This window comes from Dromaius novaehollandiae, chromosome 7, assembly GCF_036370855.1.
Source record: "Dromaius novaehollandiae isolate bDroNov1 chromosome 7, bDroNov1.hap1, whole genome shotgun sequence".
In the NCBI taxonomy this organism is placed as follows: domain Eukaryota; kingdom Metazoa; phylum Chordata; class Aves; order Casuariiformes; family Dromaiidae; genus Dromaius; species Dromaius novaehollandiae.
In genome coordinates, this window is record NC_088104.1 from 35,377,554 (window position 1) to 35,395,099 (window position 17,546).

Below are 17,546 nucleotides of genomic sequence, written 5' to 3' on the forward strand. Positions count from 1 at the left end.
TACAGTTTGTATGTTTTTCTTATTTATTCAAAAGCTGGGGGATGACAAAAAGGGTTAAAATGTTTTATGCCACCTATTTTTACATGAACAAATACTTAATCTATCAAAGAGACTCATTTTACAAGTCCCCCTGTCCAAAAAACACACACAAATTAGTTTTTATACACAAATGTTTATTTCTCAAATAAACATCCCCTTTAAACACAAGGAATGAAATCTAAATCTTCATAAAGATGAATCCAAAATGAAATCCCTCCAGTACATTGTAATCACTGTGTTCTTGGTCACTACTGGCTTTAACTGTTAAACATCAAAAAACAAGGACATATTTAAAAAATCATGCTACTGGATTTCTAGCTCTGCCTCTGACCCTCTCTATACCATTCTCCAATATTTTAAAATTTTACATCATCAAATCTGAAGCAAGTTTAATTGTAGAACAGCTGTGCATTAAACACAAACAACTGAACAAGAAGATTATAAGATGTAGTCAAGTTCATAACGAATGTAGGTGTTCTTTTCATCATTATAGATTCTTGGATAATGTGCTATCAGAGCGTCCTGTGAGCCAATATAGATTGAATTATAAATCTTCCAATAAACATCTCTGACTTTGCGGGCAGGGTGAAACAAACCCTAGAAAACAAAACAACACAATTCTATTAAAAACATAAGTTCCAAATGCCTGTTATTGAGTTTAACCTAGTTTTGCACAATACGCATTTTAAAAAAATAATTGCAAAGGTACATTGAGTCGTTCTAAATTTTGTGACCATCTATACTAGCAAGTAGTAACAAATTGTTGTTAAAGACAATTTTCTTATCTTTTCTCTGCTGTGTAATATTCCACTAGATATATTTCTAGTTTTGTAATGTCCTTTTAAAATAAAAAGGAAAATCTGATGCAGTATATTGGGTAGGGACTAAGTCCCATCTTTGACTCTGCTAATTCTGTAGAGAGCACTTGATAAAAATACAGGGGATGAATGATTATACCCCCCCCCCCCCAAAAAAAAAAGGAATGTGAAAGCTCTAGAAGAGCATTTTATTTATTCTTTTAAAAAATGCAAATAAAAATTGCAAAAAATACACTGTGCACAAGATTTCTTATATACCTTTCACCTTCCTACTTCTAACTTTCAACATTTTTGTGCTGAGGCCCCCACTTAGAACATATACACAAATTCCATACCTCCACGTAACTAGCAAAACACAATCAAATCTTCTCTGCACTGATCTGCACTACGTTCATCCTTCCTTCTCACCTGTTTTGTGTGTTTACATTCTATATTCAGCACAGCAAGAACTTATTAGGCACAACTACATAGAACAGGAGCCTTTAGATTATACCACTACAAACACGTTTACGAAAGCTGAACTTCATATTGTTGATGTAATGATATAAATTCTCATCTTATACCACTGTTCCTTTATGCTCTGCACTAGAGTTTTAAACATCTGATTTCCTTGCCTAACAACAGATAAGGCTGACTTATTATTAAGCCTAAACTCTCTTTATTCATTTCACTTGTTACTTGTTCACATATCCCCTTGCACTATGAATTTATTCCCCCATCTCTATTTGTATTCTCAAATTTGTAAGGCACTTCCATTTTACAAGTCAGAGTGACAGGCTATTTCAGCCAGTTTTTATGTTAAGTTGCCTACCATTTCTATGCAAGATTCTCAATGTGATCAATTATTTCACCACACCAAAAATCTGTGTTCACTGCATGTTTCCATTACCAAATGCCTGGAGTAAAACACCACTTTTAAAGAATACTTAGAGAGACAAAAAGCCAGACTGTGTTCCCTTGCTGGAACTCTCCTTCGACTGGTTTCTTGCCCACTGCAGAGAACCCATTTGATACTTGCTCCCTCCGCTATCCCAGAGCACATTAGGACATACCTGTAAACAATACTGCAACATTCTGCAGGGACCGATAGCAACTCTGAGGCCCTCCAGAGCCCCCATAACTGCCTGAATGACGTGAGGAGAGGTTTCAAACACATTAGGCCATACGTAATTTAACAAATGATTAAGAGAATCTTCACAGCCAAATCCATAAACACCAAGAGACATATGTTGCACCACAGCACTTGCTGTTTGTCTGTGTACAAGATCTCTGCAAAGAAAACAAAGGGCTGTTAATAAATTATACTTAGAAGCAACATGATTTGACAAGCATAATATTTCTGCGCTTTTTTCAAAAGTGCTAATATACCCCTTTAACTCTGTTTATTAACCCATTATTAGTAAGGGGCAAACTAACTAAAATCAGTTAATAAACTAAAAAGAGCAAGATTTCTGTCAAATTATTGTGCTCTAACTCTGCAGCAAAAGTACTAACAAAAGAAATTATCAAGAACAGTTTGCAAATACTAAGTCCTGACTTGCTCAAGACACTCGTATTATTTGGTGATCTTTTAATCTTTAAAAGTACTAGTGATATAGGAGCATATAATCTAATTATTTGCAAGCAGAAAATGGCATCTAAATTATGCTGGCCACTTAATACTTTAAAAAACATGGACAATGTGTGTATTTGCTGCTGTTGAGACCCAACTGTACACTTAATACAGCTGTCGCTAACCGTACCATAGAAAAAAGAAGTGCACTCACCTGTCCATTAAAGCATCCTCAAGCAATGGTGTAACAGCATAAATGTAATCTTTTCCCATCTCTCCAATGTATTCAAACAGGAAAGAAAGAGATTTTAACACACCATTCTGGACATTCAGTTCTGGAACTCTGTATTCATTCATGAGTGCAGGCAGCACTGTGAAAGGTGAGCATGTTTCAGCTACAATAGCAATTGCCACTGTAGTACATACTCTGTTCTGCCTTTCCTGTACTTTCAGGTTATTTAGCAGTGTAGCCAGTACATCATGAGGTCTGGAAGAGATAACATGCACATCCATGTCAATAGTTTCAGTGGGGATATGGATAAAATAGTCTGAGTTTGAAAAAGCAAGTGGCAGTGCAGAAAGGTGTAGCTTAGCCCTTCTTAAAAAAGTTAAGATAACTGGGAAGCAACATAAATCAGTGAAGCTGTAAAACAGCTTGAGTACCTGCACAATTTTATTTTTACAACCAACATTTTTTCCTTTCTCTAGACTTAGTTTGTAAACTCTGGTAGACAGGAATAGTCTTCCACCCACTATTACTCTGATCCAACAGGTAATAATAGACCTGTACATTAAACACATTAATCCTGTTACAACTTTGACAGACATATGCAATACCCTGAACAGAGAAGTCCAATTATGGCATTCCTCGGTAGCTTGCTGTATCTGTTTTAACTCAGTACTTGGCCACTTACTTAAGAATATGCATAAAGACATAAACTATACTTCACTCTACAATTTGCTGACTTGTGGTGTTGCTTCAATAGCAAGAAGTCCTTTGCAAATCAATGCAAGTATTAATTTAGTGAAAACACAAAGAGGAAAGACATTTAGTATTTAAAGAATTTATGACAAAATACGGAAAGGATCTGAATATATATTGCATTATCAAAATCGGAGGAGACAAACAGTTCCTTCTACCAAATTACACTGTAATTTGCTAGCCTACTAATCTAGCTCACAAGTGCAGCACCCTTTGTCAACAAAGAACAGTTGACTATGTTCTCCTCCTACAGAATGAATAAAATCAAGTGCACACACTTAACCACATTTTAAAAGGTACAGAAGTTCAAAGACGTCTCACTAGTAAAACCTGCAGTCATCACTGTGTTAAGTGCTGAACGTAATAGTGGATAAACATTGGGCCAACTTACCCAATAGCTTTTGCGATATAACCAAAAGTGTTTACTGTGGCTCTTCGGATAGCTTTCTTGTGAGCTTTTAATAATTCAAGCAGTTCAAAGCAGATCCTCATCCATTCTCTTGCAGAAACATATTCTGCACCCCTGAAAGGGAAGAAAATTCTTCAGTGATAGAACTTTTAAAATAAAAACACACAAATTGTGGAACCTATCATTCATTCGCTATCAACACGGGGACACTGCCTGTGTTAAGCAGGTATCTGTTAACATTAGACCTTCACCGGTTATCAATTTACACAGGCTTTTGTACGCAGACAGTACAATATATTTTAACATTACATAAATGGATGGTATACTTCTTACAAAGTGTTTGTAAGTAATATTAAAATACATTCAACAGACCATTTGCTAAATATTCCATTTTAAGTGTTGCAAAACTTCCAAAAAACAAAACTTTAGAAATTGCAAGAAATATAACAGTGCTACAATACTTGCTCACATAGACAGTCAAAGATTTTAACATCAGTCAGCTCACCTGTCTGCAATACGCCCAACAAGATCAATACAATTCTCCTGTACTTTCTCATGTCTGTTCTTCAAAATAGGCGTAAGTCGTGGCAGCAGGTCTTTGATTGGTGGTGTCATCTTGTGCATACCTGTGGAATTCAAAAAGGCCTATTAAGTTTTATACTGGCTCTTCCTGTAGCTCTTGAGCAGGCAGGTAATCAACCACACAGACATACCTATAACATTCACAATGGCCTTAAGTGCTCCGAGTATGCTGCCCAGTACTTCAGGATATTCTTCACCCAGGTACTCATACAGCACAACACCCAAGTGTCCCATCAGTTTTTCCTACAACCAAGTAAAAAGATTTAGACATTTTAACATTTTCTTGCCTCTCATTACTATGACATGCTATAGAAAATTTGGTGGGAGAAGTCAATACCTCTTGACAAGTCTTCATGACAACTGCAGTACGAGAGATCAGGTCAGCAGCCTGCTGCCTAACTTTAGCTGATTTGTTGTTCAAACGCCACAAAACCGTACCACAGATTTGTGGCAAATAGGGTTTAACTCTTTTGCCTAGAGCATTGACCACTGTGCCAAAGCCATTCAGCATCACAGAATCCTGAGTGTGAAAATAACAAAGAAAAATCAGAGCAAGTGCAACACCACATTGTTTGTTAAACTTGAGGTCATCTAAAACCATTATTAGAATTCTAACATTCCAGAATTAGTTTCTGGATTTCAATGATTAGTGCATTAAAATCTATACAAGGGTTACAAAAATTTAGCTTACAAGCTAAAGTTTCTCCATATAACAACACTGAGCTGGATTAAAGTCAAGTTGACCAAATACCCTCTGGTCATACCTCTGTGGTCTGTTCCTGGAAGGCATATAAGATACCATCAATAAGTTGTTCTTCCAGCTTATGATCAATGTCTGCTGCCCCTAGATTTCCCATTATCTTCTCAATTGTTTCCATGACCATTTTTCTGTACTGCTCTGCCTCATCCTTCAGATCATCCACAATTCTAGAAATAATTTCTGCTGCTCCAACTTTATTTGCCAGCTCCACTGTTGTATCAACCAACTGAAATACACAAATATTAAGTGAACAAACATAGGTAAAAATCTATTTTTTTTTTTTTTAAAGTCTTGAAAATAAGTTTCTCTAGTCTGAAGAGGAGAAACAGCATCAAGCTGGTTTCCCATTTCACTTCAGTGGAAATCTTTTCTCAGGGGGAAAAATGAAAAGTTACCAATCATCATTTCAGACTAGGTTCTAACTAGGAAAACTGTAAAAGTGCAATTCTATAGCAGAAAAAGATGCAAGAGTATAGCTACCATAGCCACACCTACCATTAGTAAATAAATAGGACATTTTTCTCCAACACGAATGGCATTTTGAGTCAATTTTTTTTACCTTATGAAATCATCCAGTATTTTAAACACCACAGATCAGAGGTGAACTATCTCATCTTACAACTGGTGAAGACTCATTCACACAGGTATCCTCACAGGAGCCTGTGAACCTTCTAGCTCTACAACTTCTAAGCTGCTATTACAAACAGAATTCAGTTTCGGGACAGACAAAACATGAAATTAAGGACTGAGCCTGAATGAACATTCTAACATGAATCTTGTTTTCTTGTAAATAGTTCCCCCCCCCCCAAAAAAAAACCACATATATACCTGTCTGTAGTTTCTCCTGTCCAATGCCATTCTGTGTTGCCAGAAGTGTTTGAAAAATGGTGGCAAGATCTCTGTTTTAATGTAGTTTGCTTCAACACCATCTGTACCACAACACTGCTTTACCACCTAGCAGGGAATAAAAACCCAATAATTTGAACTGTGTAGCTTTTTTTTAAAGAAAAGTGCAAACATTCATATTCACAGATGTTTCAACACTAATGCAGAACAACAGTGAGTCTGCTTTAATATTACACTGTCAGTGTTTGGACTGACATACCTTCAACACAATTTTTTTCATCTCTTCATCAGGAGACTGGAACTCTCTGATAAGGATTAGCATGACTTCTCTGGTATAATAGTTTGCATACTCTGCATCCATCAATGGAATCAGGTAACCAATAGCCTTCAAAAAGGCAGCCAAACCCTATTTAAATGCAAAAATACATCTCTAATAAGTTACAGAAGTTACACATCCACATCAATTCAAACTAATAAGGAAGTATTTTAGATATACCTTTCCTCTGTGTTGACGTATACCCTTCCATAAAGGCTTTAGAACAGAATCAAATGACTCAATACCATAGGGAGTAGCTGCTTCAGCCAAAGCAGCAATAGCCAAAGCACTGATGGTACGAACTTTCTGCTGCTCATCCACCAGACCTGCAAAAAGAATACTGTTTAGTACCATTTCTTGTGTCTCTGGCTCAAAATAGCAAAAACATGAGGACAATATAAAAGCGACTGAGTTATTTTCAGGAAAACTGAAAAAACTATTTCTTTCAGAGGAAGTTGAACTGTTGCTCAGTGTCAAAAGGATGCACAACATAACGATCTTACAATCACATTTTGCCTCACTGGAGGTAAAACAAACAAAACAAACAACCCAAAACAATGCAAAAACAAACAAAATCTTAGCCCAGGAAGGCAACACTTACCATGTTCGATAATTTCAACCAAGCTCCTGAGATGAGGCAAGATAGCACAACCCATAAGAATAGCAATCTGCTGTACAATCTTGATGCCGGTATGCCTAGCCTGCCAGGACTTCTTGCTTTTACAGACAGCTTTCAAGAAGGGCAACAGAGAAGGAATGCCCAAAGCAGAGGCAACAACAGCAAAGGCTCTAGCTGTGGTATTTCGGACATATTCATCCATATTATCAATATCAGGTCGCATTGTGGAGATCATTGTTGCCAAACCAGCAGCCTGAAAGACATAGAACATATCAAGTTATACTTATAAGCATTACACTTAGTTATTCTGCCATGTCTACAAGTATGCAGCTATATATAAATTTACTTAAGGCCTTAAGGAAGAATATAACTTTATTACCTTAGCCAAGTTTGAAATGATTTCTCTGCCTTCCACTCTGGCATAGTAGTCTTCATCAATCAGCAGTGGTTCAATGACGACAAGGATCTGAAGGAGAAGAATAAATTAACATTTCTATTCATTAATACTTTTATTAGTATTTCTGGCTATAAGAAGAAAATGAAGATTCCATGAATCCCAGATGATTTCATGGACCCAAGATTAAAGGTCTCTGCTCACCAGAAATGCTCTTTACTGCTCTTTTCACAGCTTTTTGTTTTTGAAGAATCTTGGCCAGAGGTACTACCTAGATCAGGTAAGCCCTTCCCCCCGCCCCCCAGCTGTGGAAAAATCCGAAAGCCAATCATCTTAAAAAAACAAAAAACCCAAAACAAACAAACAAAAAACCCCACTCTTTTCAAATATGCAACTAAACTGTACACTGTTCTTAGAAATGATCAGAAAAAGCAAATAAAAGATTAAATAGTAAAGTGCAACAGACCTTGTGTACATATGGTCGGACCAAGTCATCCAGTTTGTAGAGAATTCTGTCAATGACTTTGACAAGCAAGTGACGTTCTTGATCTTCAAGAGTTGGTGACATCAGCAGAGGTAGAATCTGATTAAACAACGGCCCTGCTCCAAATTCCCGAGCTTTATCAGTAATTTGTCGCAACGCAGCCTGAACAAAAACAAACACCCTGCGAGTTAAACCAAAGTAGCAAATACAGAAGGGGCAGATATTGATAAAGTCAAAATGTATTTCGCTGTAATCGCAGACTTCAAAATACTTGTGTCTACCACTGCAAAATTTTATTTCAAACAATCTCATGCTGCATTTGTTTAAATATGAATGCAGTAAGAGAAACACCCTGATGTTAGCTCCCAGGTATTCAATTTTCAAGAAAATCAAGCCCCTGGTCTAACAATAAGAATGGCTCCATCTGAACAGTAGTTTATACAGCGCTTACTTGCATCCAAGCAGTTTGGTGCTTAGGTCAGCTTACAGTAAAACTGTGCAAAGACAACTGCTAATCCATTGCACCACATATATGACAGGAACTTAAGTAAGAGCTACACTGCCAATTCAAAGAGCAAGATCTAGAAAGTTACCAAGCACTGTAAGCACGAAGTGCTATAACTCCAGTTTTTCATAAAAGTTAAAAAATATTTTTAATTAGTGACAGACATTACTATATAAATAGCAACAAGAACAAACTACACTGAAAGCCCTACATATATATAAAGGGTAGAAAGCACTAAACAAGTATCAAGATCATCTCAAGAGAATCCCATGGACAGCTGCAGGAGAAACAAGGTTAGTTTGGAACTAAACCTGAAGACAAATGCAGATTTTTGAAAATTAAAGTGATATAAATACACCAGAAAAGTTATCTTACCTTTCTCATGGGAGGTGTGCCATTCTTTATTTTCAAGAGTAACTTCATTATTTTTCTCTCCTTCTGTTCTTCAGGACTCAGTGTCGATTCATCAACATCAACCTGTAAATAATTCCATATTGATAGGCATTGATACATTTTCAAAAGAAAGCAGGAAACATGAATTAGCATGAGTGAAATCTCGTTTACCAGCAGTTTATCAAAGTATTGGATATCATCTGGTTTTAGGAATGGAAGATTTCCAGAGGGCTGATCATTGACACTCTTCATAGTCCTGTCTTCTGTCTGCATGTGGAATCCAGTCATACCACCCAAAGGCGTCGGAGTTGCTGTAAGTTTGCGAGCTGGAGTGCGAATAGGTACATAACCAGCTGGTGGGGGAAGAACCTACAGGAAAAAAAACCCAAAATATGGTAAAAACACCTGAGTACTAAATCTAAAGAATATTTCCACAGCCTGCAAGCCAGAAAACTTACCTCACCACAACAGAAAAAAAAAAGGTATTAAATACAAAACATGACTAAACCTGTATCTTCCATTTTATTTGCCTGTGGACTTGTCCCAGCATTACTGAATATATTAAATTCCATGTTTACTGCGACGCAAACAAATTTAGTATGATAGTTTGATTTGTGTTTAGCCTGTACCGGCAACATTACAAAAGAAAGCTCACTTCCATCACTGGGAGCTTAGATAATAAACTTTAAAAGTCTCCTTACAAAGTATTAAAAAAATATTTCAATATTTGTAGCAATGCAGAGTTTTAAATACTTTTTCAGAATTTGTGACCCCCTTCTGTATTTTTCCACATGAGGGCTTAATATTTCAATGAGTCCATGCAGAGCTCATTTCTGATGTTAGCAGGGATTCCCACCCTGAGAAGCAGAATAAAAGCCGGTCTTTGAAATCACCTTTACAGTAGGTCAGTAACTGAACCAAATAAATGTCAACAGGAATTAATCAATACTTAATTAGTATGAAATGTTCTACTTCTTAGACAACTTGGTTAAAAGAAAATCAATATCCACAGGCAGAAAAAAGTATCATGGTACTAAGCCTGTTCCATTTTAATTCTGATTAATTACCTTATACCCTTCTGGGAACATGGCATCCAATTCTTCATCAGAAAGTGGTCTGTTTCTCTCATCTATTTCCCTCTCCCAACGCCAAGCCTGCAGCTGTTCAGGAGTCATGCTCATTATATGACCTACATTCAAATTAAAAAAGGATTAAAAATCTTCTGTATGCAAAAGGAGGCAATTAGTTTACTTAACTTTCAAGGGTTCTTTTGAGCCAAAGTTTACACAGCACTTGATATACTCCGCTAATATTTTATCAGATTCTTAGAGAGCTTTTATTTATTTTTGTCAACTAGTATGAACACTCACAGACCTATAACCTTAGTCTAGGTTCCCTGCCAGAATTGAGTTTTTGTGGACATTCAAAACAGTATACTGTGCATATACAAATAGATATACATTTCATACAGGCAGGAGAACACATTACATAGAAGTCCATTTCAGGATACAGTGTATAGATAAATGTTTCATTGTAACAACAAAAAAAGTGATCTCTTAGAACTTGCCTGGTGTAGGAGTTGCCATGTTCATAGCCGGGGTACCAATGGGTGTTTTGCCAGGTGTCAGAACAGGAGTGCTGCCACCCATCTGGCTAGCAGGCGTTTCATCCCATCGTGATTTCCTTTTACTTGCTCCTGGAGTTGGTGTCTCACCAATTGAATCACCACCGCGATCTGTACGAGGAGTCTCAGCCCATCCACTGCCATGTCCCGGAGTATCTGAAGAAAACCAACACAACTTTTGCAGAAAGCTGAACAGTATCTACATCCAATCCCCTTCACAATATTTCACCCTCACGTCTATGCAAATCAGCAAGTACAAACAGCAATATAGGGAGAGAAAACAAATATACTGAACAAGAAGCAAAGACTACTTTTGTGATTTTTTAAAAAATAGTCACTACACTAAAAACATTTAATGGAAAATTTCATTTTATGAAAAAAGCATGTTATCTTTTTGAATCTTAGTATAAATGGATAAAATTCTAAACAATGTGAAAGAATTCAAATGTTCTCTGCACTGGACAAAATACTCCATGCGCTCCCTTGATAAAAGCATTATTTTAAAGAACAAAGGTGTTCCTGTTCTCTGCTATGTGAACTCCATTCAAATCAGGCACGTGAGAAAATGCTTTCAAGACCTGTTTTAATGCTAACCTTGTCAAAAAGATTCAGGAGTTCAAAAACAACACACGCAAACATATCACAAAAGGCAACTCAATGTAAGCTCATTTATGATGTCCTAAATCTGTAGCAGTCACTAGACATAGTACAAAACCATGATCCGATTTCTGACCTGAGTTTCTTTTACAGATACGTGTTAAGCTAACAGGTAAGTCAATGCTACAAACTCAGGCAAAAACTTCTTAGTGGCCACTAGATGTCAGAATGTAGTTCCTTCTTGCCTCGCTTTTGCTCCTACAGTTTACGTAAGGGGAAAAATTCCTATGCCATTAGCAATGCATGACTTGTCAGCACTCTGCAGCGCACCATAAATACCTCTTTCTGTTTTAGGTGTTTCATCCCATCGATTTTTACGTGCACTGGATGTGGCACCTCCATGGCCTGGTGTGGCATGACCAGGTGTGTCCCGTCCAGGTGTTGCAGCTCCTGCTGGTGTATGACTGGGAGTAGGATCCCATATTTTTGAGCCTGGGGTGGCACCAGGAGTCTCACTGCCCTTTGCACGGCCTGGAGTTTCATCCCATCGCAGAGAGGGAGTATGTCCAGGAGTCTATATAAGACAAAAGCAAAAGTATTAATACCTCTCATATTATACAGTAAAAGACAGCTCCTTATTTTTGTTTAGCAAATAGATAAGAAAATTCTGGAATTCAGGAGAATTAGCATTAATCATGTGTTTTGTAGATGAACAGTTGAGATTATTATTATGCTAATGAAGACAGACTATTACCTCTGCTTGATCCCAACTGGATAGTTTTTTAGGTGTAGCACCAGGAGTCTGATCAGCTGTCTGATCCCAACGCCGTTTGCGTTTTGAAGGCGGCTGAGACGAGGCTCCATTGACGACTTTAAGCTCTCCAGCTTTAGCTTTTTCTGCTAGCTGTTGCCTAATTTCCCTCTATTCAAAGGCACAAAAGAGACAGACATAAGAAACAGATTTGGTAAGACAGTCTATTCAGAGTATACATTAAGAAAAAAACTCTTCAGTTATATTACATTTTTAAGCTATTTTTTGAGGTTTTGCTCAAGTAATATGAAATTATCCATTTTAATTTCCAGTTCATTATCTTTTCAAATTCTTCTATACTGACAGAGCAGCTATGTGTTTGGACTGATACCAGTTTCTTTTATCTGTATGTGTGCTTTAAAAAAAAAAAAAAAAATCATTAGATACTGTTTCAAAATGTTCCCCTTAAGTAAGTTACTAAAAAAGAAAGGATGAGTTAGAATGTATGTTGAAAATATGTATGAGCTCTCTTTTAAGAATTAATCTTCCAGGATGAAATTGTGAAGCATATCACCCTAACAAAGATTATTTTTCACTTATCAATGGGTCCATAAATAGCAGATTATCAAAATTGTAACTAATTCCTCAACGAAGGTAAATTAACAAGTATAAATTAACATAAATCTATAGAGCTTACTAGAACAAGATCTTGCTCCAATTAACAATCTGGCACTATAGGTATTACACAAGATAATTGATTATACTACCATCACCTTAACTATTAAAAGGATTATTTAATACCCATGAATAAAACATACATTTTTACCTTTTTCTCTCTCTTTTTTTTTTTTTTAATATATTTAAAACCAAATGTTAACCTTATACCAGTTTGTGGTACTGCAACATCTGTGTTAAATCCTGCAACAAAAGCCTTTTAAAACCTGCCTGGATTCTCCTTTAATAGAGCTCACAAAAAGAAACATTTCTGACACCAAATTCCCCTCAGTAATTGTTAGGTTTTGTCTGTCATCCTCTGAAAGAAAATAAACAACAAAATTTCTGAAGTGCTATAAAAAATCTTAATTAAAGTATATTCAGAGACTGCTTCTCCCTCCATTGTTTAGGTATTATTTAGAACAGATGTTTCAGAAAGTTTGATCTTTAAATTCTACTGACTTTCAACATACAAACAACAGTTTTTTCCAAAGACAGATGCTCAAGTGAAGAAAATATTCAACAGAACTTCAGCTCCCACTTTACTTATCGTGCTTTCAAAGGCTGAACAATGAAATTATGTTCAAACGGACACCCCCCACACACACCTCTTCTTTTGTTAAATGCTGTTCACGCATAACATCCATATATGTTCTGGCATTCATTTTAGGATCTGGTGTCTTCCCTCCTGCAGAAGAGAACAGCAACAGGAATGGAGCACAATGAGTACAGGATAAGCAGAATTTATTAACTTTTTCTATTGTCCTGCTCTAATATTATATTATTCCATGATCATTTAATTTTACTTTTTGATTGAAAATTTTAAAAATTACATGTATCTTACGTTTATTCAGTTTGCTGATCAATTTAACCTGTTTGAACACAAACATAACTACTGCAGTTTCAAACAAATATTTTAAAGCAGATATAAATGATAAAATGACAACACAGTTAAGAGTCTCCAGAAGTGATGGGTTCCTGGGTTGCTAATCCGGAATACGTACACTTTCGTGCCTTTGTCTCCATCAGCAGTTCTGACTTCAAGCAGCAGAATAGAAGCCTAGAAAATTATCTCTTTACCATTAGTAACACTTTGGAAAGATATTTATATTCAAAACATTACCTTGTGTAAGCTGCTAAATCCTAGTTGTTATCTGACTATAAATAACTATTGCATACCTGAGTAATGATTTAAAACGTTTTATCATAAAGATCTGTTTATATGTTTGACAAATCTGGACAAATCTCCCATATCTTCAAGTGTCATATTGTAAAAGGGCTTCATTAAAAAAAACAAAAAACAAACCAACAACCCAAAATACTGTTTGATGACTCTCTCCCCCTCTTTTCTTCTCAAGGTACAATTGCAATTGGGAACTGAATGTAATACAGTACACATACCACCACAATGATACTCACAGGTAATGGTTTTTGTATACCATATGTTGTTTTATGCTGTGTATCTTGAGTTAGTTTAACTTTTAAATACTTTACAAGAAGCCCAACTTTATAAAAATGAGACTTGTCAAGAAAAGCACTATTCTTTAAGAAAAATGTGCAGATTTGCTATACAAGTGGTATAGCATAACAATTTAGGAAAAAAAATAAATTCTTAAATAAATTCTTAAACATTTCTATGCTGAAGATCATTGCCCAATTGGCTGTGTCATTCTGACACTAGCTTTGATAGGACTTTCCTTTGGAATACTTTTTCACCATAATCTACACAGGATGTGTTGAACTGCACCCTTAAGAATGCAGACAGGACTGGCATATAGCAGTACTGCTGTAGGAAAGAAATTAAGGACAGTTAGTATGGGCCTGTGAATTCTGACAATACATGTTTATATCAATTACAATTAAGCAAGTAAAATAATTACTATCCCTATTAATTCATGCAGGCTGAAATTCTAATTCATAAAACCTGCAAAACAGCTGCTAATTTTAAGCCAACAGGCACCTTACTTCCACATGTGAAACTCACTCACCTGAAGAAAGTTTCTATCAGACCCACTATACCCCTTTTCCTGACTTGCATTCTAAAATTATCAGAACAGACTTGAACGATTAAAAGTATCAAAGTCTTATATATGCTTTTGTTTCTTTTAGCTATACCACCTAAGTTTACGTAAGGTGGTAAGAATTAGGTGCTCTATTTTGAGAGCTAGCATTTCAAAAACAATAATGCCGTAAATCTACGACTTGGAATGAAAACTTTCAAGGTACTGAAAGAATCTGAGCACTCAATACACAAGTTCTTCAAAGTATAATGCACAACCCAAAACAAAATGAAAAGAGAAACCTTTAACCCTTTGTGTTTCTATGGCAATGGCTCATTATTTTCTTGTCCTTCTACCTGGAAAGAAAACTTGTATTATAAAGATGAAGAATATGGCATCTAGGATTTCAACCAAATCTATATAAAAAGGGGATGTTTAAAACAAAACTAAGTTTATAAGCATGCCAACAGAAATCAAAGGGCTAAAGACAATTTAAGACAACAAACTTCAAACGGGTATAGAAAAGTCAAAATAAATTACCATCTGCAAAAGGATCAAGGCGCTCAGGGGAAATTATCATCATCCGCCTGTGCTTTTTGTATTCATCCTCCCGATCTGCAATCTTTTGAGGACGGTGTTCTGCAAAGGGATCATACTACAACAGAAAAATGCCTGTTAGCCACATATATAAAAAGAACAGTATAAAAAAAAAAAGAGTCTGGTGACTATTAAACTGCATTTACTTTCAGCACCACTAAAAAGGCCTACTTTTTTTTAATTGTATCTAAGTAAGAATGTCAAAACACTGTAAGAGAAATTTTATTTCTGCAACAGGAAAATGATTTTTTTTCCCCCAAACACAGGATTTCTGACCAAGTAACTTTTGACAAAAAATTGCTATTTTAAGAAGTTCATTTATTCTATTCTAAAGCATTTCATGCTGTTAGCCTTCCCCTGCTTTTTATGGAAGACTTAAGACCTATTTCGTATGCTTTTAAATTTTACAAAAAAGTACTTTAGGAGCATAAAACCTATGCAATTAAAATTTCTCTACAAAAATATAAACATAAAAGACATTAAGTTGTCCCTGTTATTTTTGAAGTACCTTACCTATTATAAAATACTTTAAAATAGCTTACTGTAAATGTACACATCGCTCTTTACATGTAGAAATGCCAATTTTAAGCACCCTGGGGAATTCTAAAATAAAGCAGTAACAAGCTTACATCAAAATTAAAATACTGCAGCCCTTTGGAGACATCTTACAGTTTCCTGGCCTTGAAAAACATTAAGTCTTCTTTCTCCTAACACCTACAACAGTATTTTAGCATGTTTTAAATTAAGATGTACCTGTTCAGTTGACTGCGGTATGTCATTAAGCAATGCCACCGGAGCATGGTACCCTGGCTTCTTCTGGCCAAGCAAACTTGTAGAAGAGTAGTCATCATCATCCTGTCAGTACAAAGACATGGTAAATTTATCAAGGGATATTAGATGAAATGATGCAAAATTAACATATGATGGCCAGAATGGATTCCTAGACAAGCTGAAAACTGACAACTAGTACTGTTTGTTTAGTTATATGTACTCAATTGCAATAGCAACAAGTACTCAGAATGCTTTTTTCTATGATGCTTCTGCTATGTATTTTCTCATATTAGTAGCCAGCTTCAGTACAGTAATTGAGAAGCCCCCCCCCAAAACCTGCTCCTAAAACTATGAGCCAATTTAATACTAAACTGTATTAAACTGTAAATAACATTTTCCCTTCATCTTCAAAACATAATTCACTGAGTATAATACGTAGCTGCCTATGCCTATTCACGATCAGAGCCATAGTTTCATGACTGGTCCTGCAATTGAAAATGTGGTCAAATGTTTAACATTAGAAATTAACATAAACTACTCTTATAATCAGGACACAAAGAGAACATATTCAAAACAGTCAAAAAGACAATTCTCAAAAACATTTGCTCTAAAACTTGAAATAAAATAGAAATAGAAATCTTAAAATATTCATTCAAATTCTCCTTGCCCAAGTTTTATTAATTTTTTTCGCCATCATTTTTCATCTTCACAGCAATGACAGAAAGCAGTTAATTATTTTAATCGAGGCTAACACAAGTTAAATACCAGACCACAGCTTTTTGGCTTCTGCTTAGGGCTACAAGACTTTCAAAGCCCATTTCATGAAGTAAAGCCAGACTTAAAACTGAGGAGCTTCTAGGATAAGACGTGTCATCCAGTACAGCTTTAACTGCTTTTACTTCAGCAACTGCAGTTCAAAACTACTCAACACTAATACCAAAATACTTAGAATGCATTCTCTGAACAAACACATAAATGAAATCACTTACATCTTCTAATTCAGTTGCTGCAATAGAAGTTACATATCCAGCAAACCTGCTGTCACTGCCACCATAAATTTCTTGATCATAATATCCTGTGGAATCAAGGCCTACTCCTTGTGCTTCATCGAGAGCAGGCTTTTTTCCTTGAATTTCTCGAATTTGTGCTTCAATATCTAGGAAAAAGACACCAACAAACTCAGGTCTTTTTACACTTGCACATATACATATATACATATATAAAAATAAATCTTCCTTTGAGATCAGTAACAACTCTTGATCATCTTCAAATTTTGTTAAAAAGTAATATTCATGTTACTGTGTACAGCAAACTGAGTTTTCACTCAATTTCAAAGAGCTTCCCTAGGCATGATCTATCACACACAAAACTATAAAATCACAATGTATAAAAGCAGTTTTTCCTTAAGTTGGGATAGTATCCAGCACAGACTAGTTCCAACTGAATGGTCTAAAGCAAACCATTCAGAAACACTAATGTTAACATACCTCATCTTTCATTCCGAGACAGAAGAGAGAATATTTTCTGTAAACATGTTATTTATATTTGCACCACAATACCATTTTTCAATGCTACACTAACATAACACTATTTCTCAATCAATGTAATTCTCCCACCAAAAGGCCTTTAAAAAAAGTTATTACTAATTAATCAATTAATTTTACTAAATTAACACAATCTGTTTAAAAATGAATTTTTAAAGTAGAGTTATTGCATGAGTTGTCTTACAATAAAATCTGAGAACACTGAATAAAATGGAACTTTATTCAAGGACAAAATACCTAAAATATCAA

The 17,546-nt window shown here is 35.6% G+C and overlaps 1 protein-coding gene across 2 annotated transcripts in view; it reads right to left on the reverse strand.

The window, feature by feature from the left end:
- The window catches only part of SF3B1 (splicing factor 3b subunit 1), a 23,364-nt gene continuing 5,818 nt past the window's right edge, over nucleotides 1–17,546 (reverse strand). Inside the window, exons 2-25 of one of the 2 annotated variants that reach the window (XM_026102376.2) lie at nucleotides 16,743–16,909; nucleotides 15,736–15,837; nucleotides 14,926–15,040; nucleotides 12,994–13,073; nucleotides 11,675–11,842; nucleotides 11,260–11,494; nucleotides 10,267–10,479; nucleotides 9,767–9,888; nucleotides 8,871–9,068; nucleotides 8,682–8,783; nucleotides 7,784–7,963; nucleotides 7,303–7,389; nucleotides 6,906–7,176; nucleotides 6,485–6,630; nucleotides 6,248–6,394; nucleotides 5,971–6,096; nucleotides 5,147–5,368; nucleotides 4,720–4,902; nucleotides 4,514–4,625; nucleotides 4,306–4,426; nucleotides 3,783–3,914; nucleotides 2,624–2,896; nucleotides 1,910–2,126; nucleotides 1–636 (exon numbers count right to left, since the gene is read on the reverse strand). In XM_026102376.2, coding sequence (XP_025958161.1) covers nucleotides 478–636; nucleotides 1,910–2,126; nucleotides 2,624–2,896; nucleotides 3,783–3,914; nucleotides 4,306–4,426; nucleotides 4,514–4,625; nucleotides 4,720–4,902; nucleotides 5,147–5,368; nucleotides 5,971–6,096; nucleotides 6,248–6,394; nucleotides 6,485–6,630; nucleotides 6,906–7,176; nucleotides 7,303–7,389; nucleotides 7,784–7,963; nucleotides 8,682–8,783; nucleotides 8,871–9,068; nucleotides 9,767–9,888; nucleotides 10,267–10,479; nucleotides 11,260–11,494; nucleotides 11,675–11,842; nucleotides 12,994–13,073; nucleotides 14,926–15,040; nucleotides 15,736–15,837; nucleotides 16,743–16,909 — 3,878 coding nt within the window. In that variant the 3' untranslated portion in view covers nucleotides 1–477. Of the gene's footprint in view, nucleotides 637–1,909; nucleotides 2,127–2,623; nucleotides 2,897–3,782; nucleotides 3,915–4,305; nucleotides 4,427–4,513; nucleotides 4,626–4,719; nucleotides 4,903–5,146; nucleotides 5,369–5,970; nucleotides 6,097–6,247; nucleotides 6,395–6,484; nucleotides 6,631–6,905; nucleotides 7,177–7,302; nucleotides 7,390–7,783; nucleotides 7,964–8,681; nucleotides 8,784–8,870; nucleotides 9,069–9,766; nucleotides 9,889–10,266; nucleotides 10,480–11,259; nucleotides 11,495–11,674; nucleotides 11,843–12,993; nucleotides 13,074–13,389; nucleotides 13,446–14,687; nucleotides 14,742–14,925; nucleotides 15,041–15,735; nucleotides 15,838–16,742; nucleotides 16,910–17,546 lie in introns of those variants that run through there. The other variant, XM_064515151.1, reaches the window with a different exon arrangement.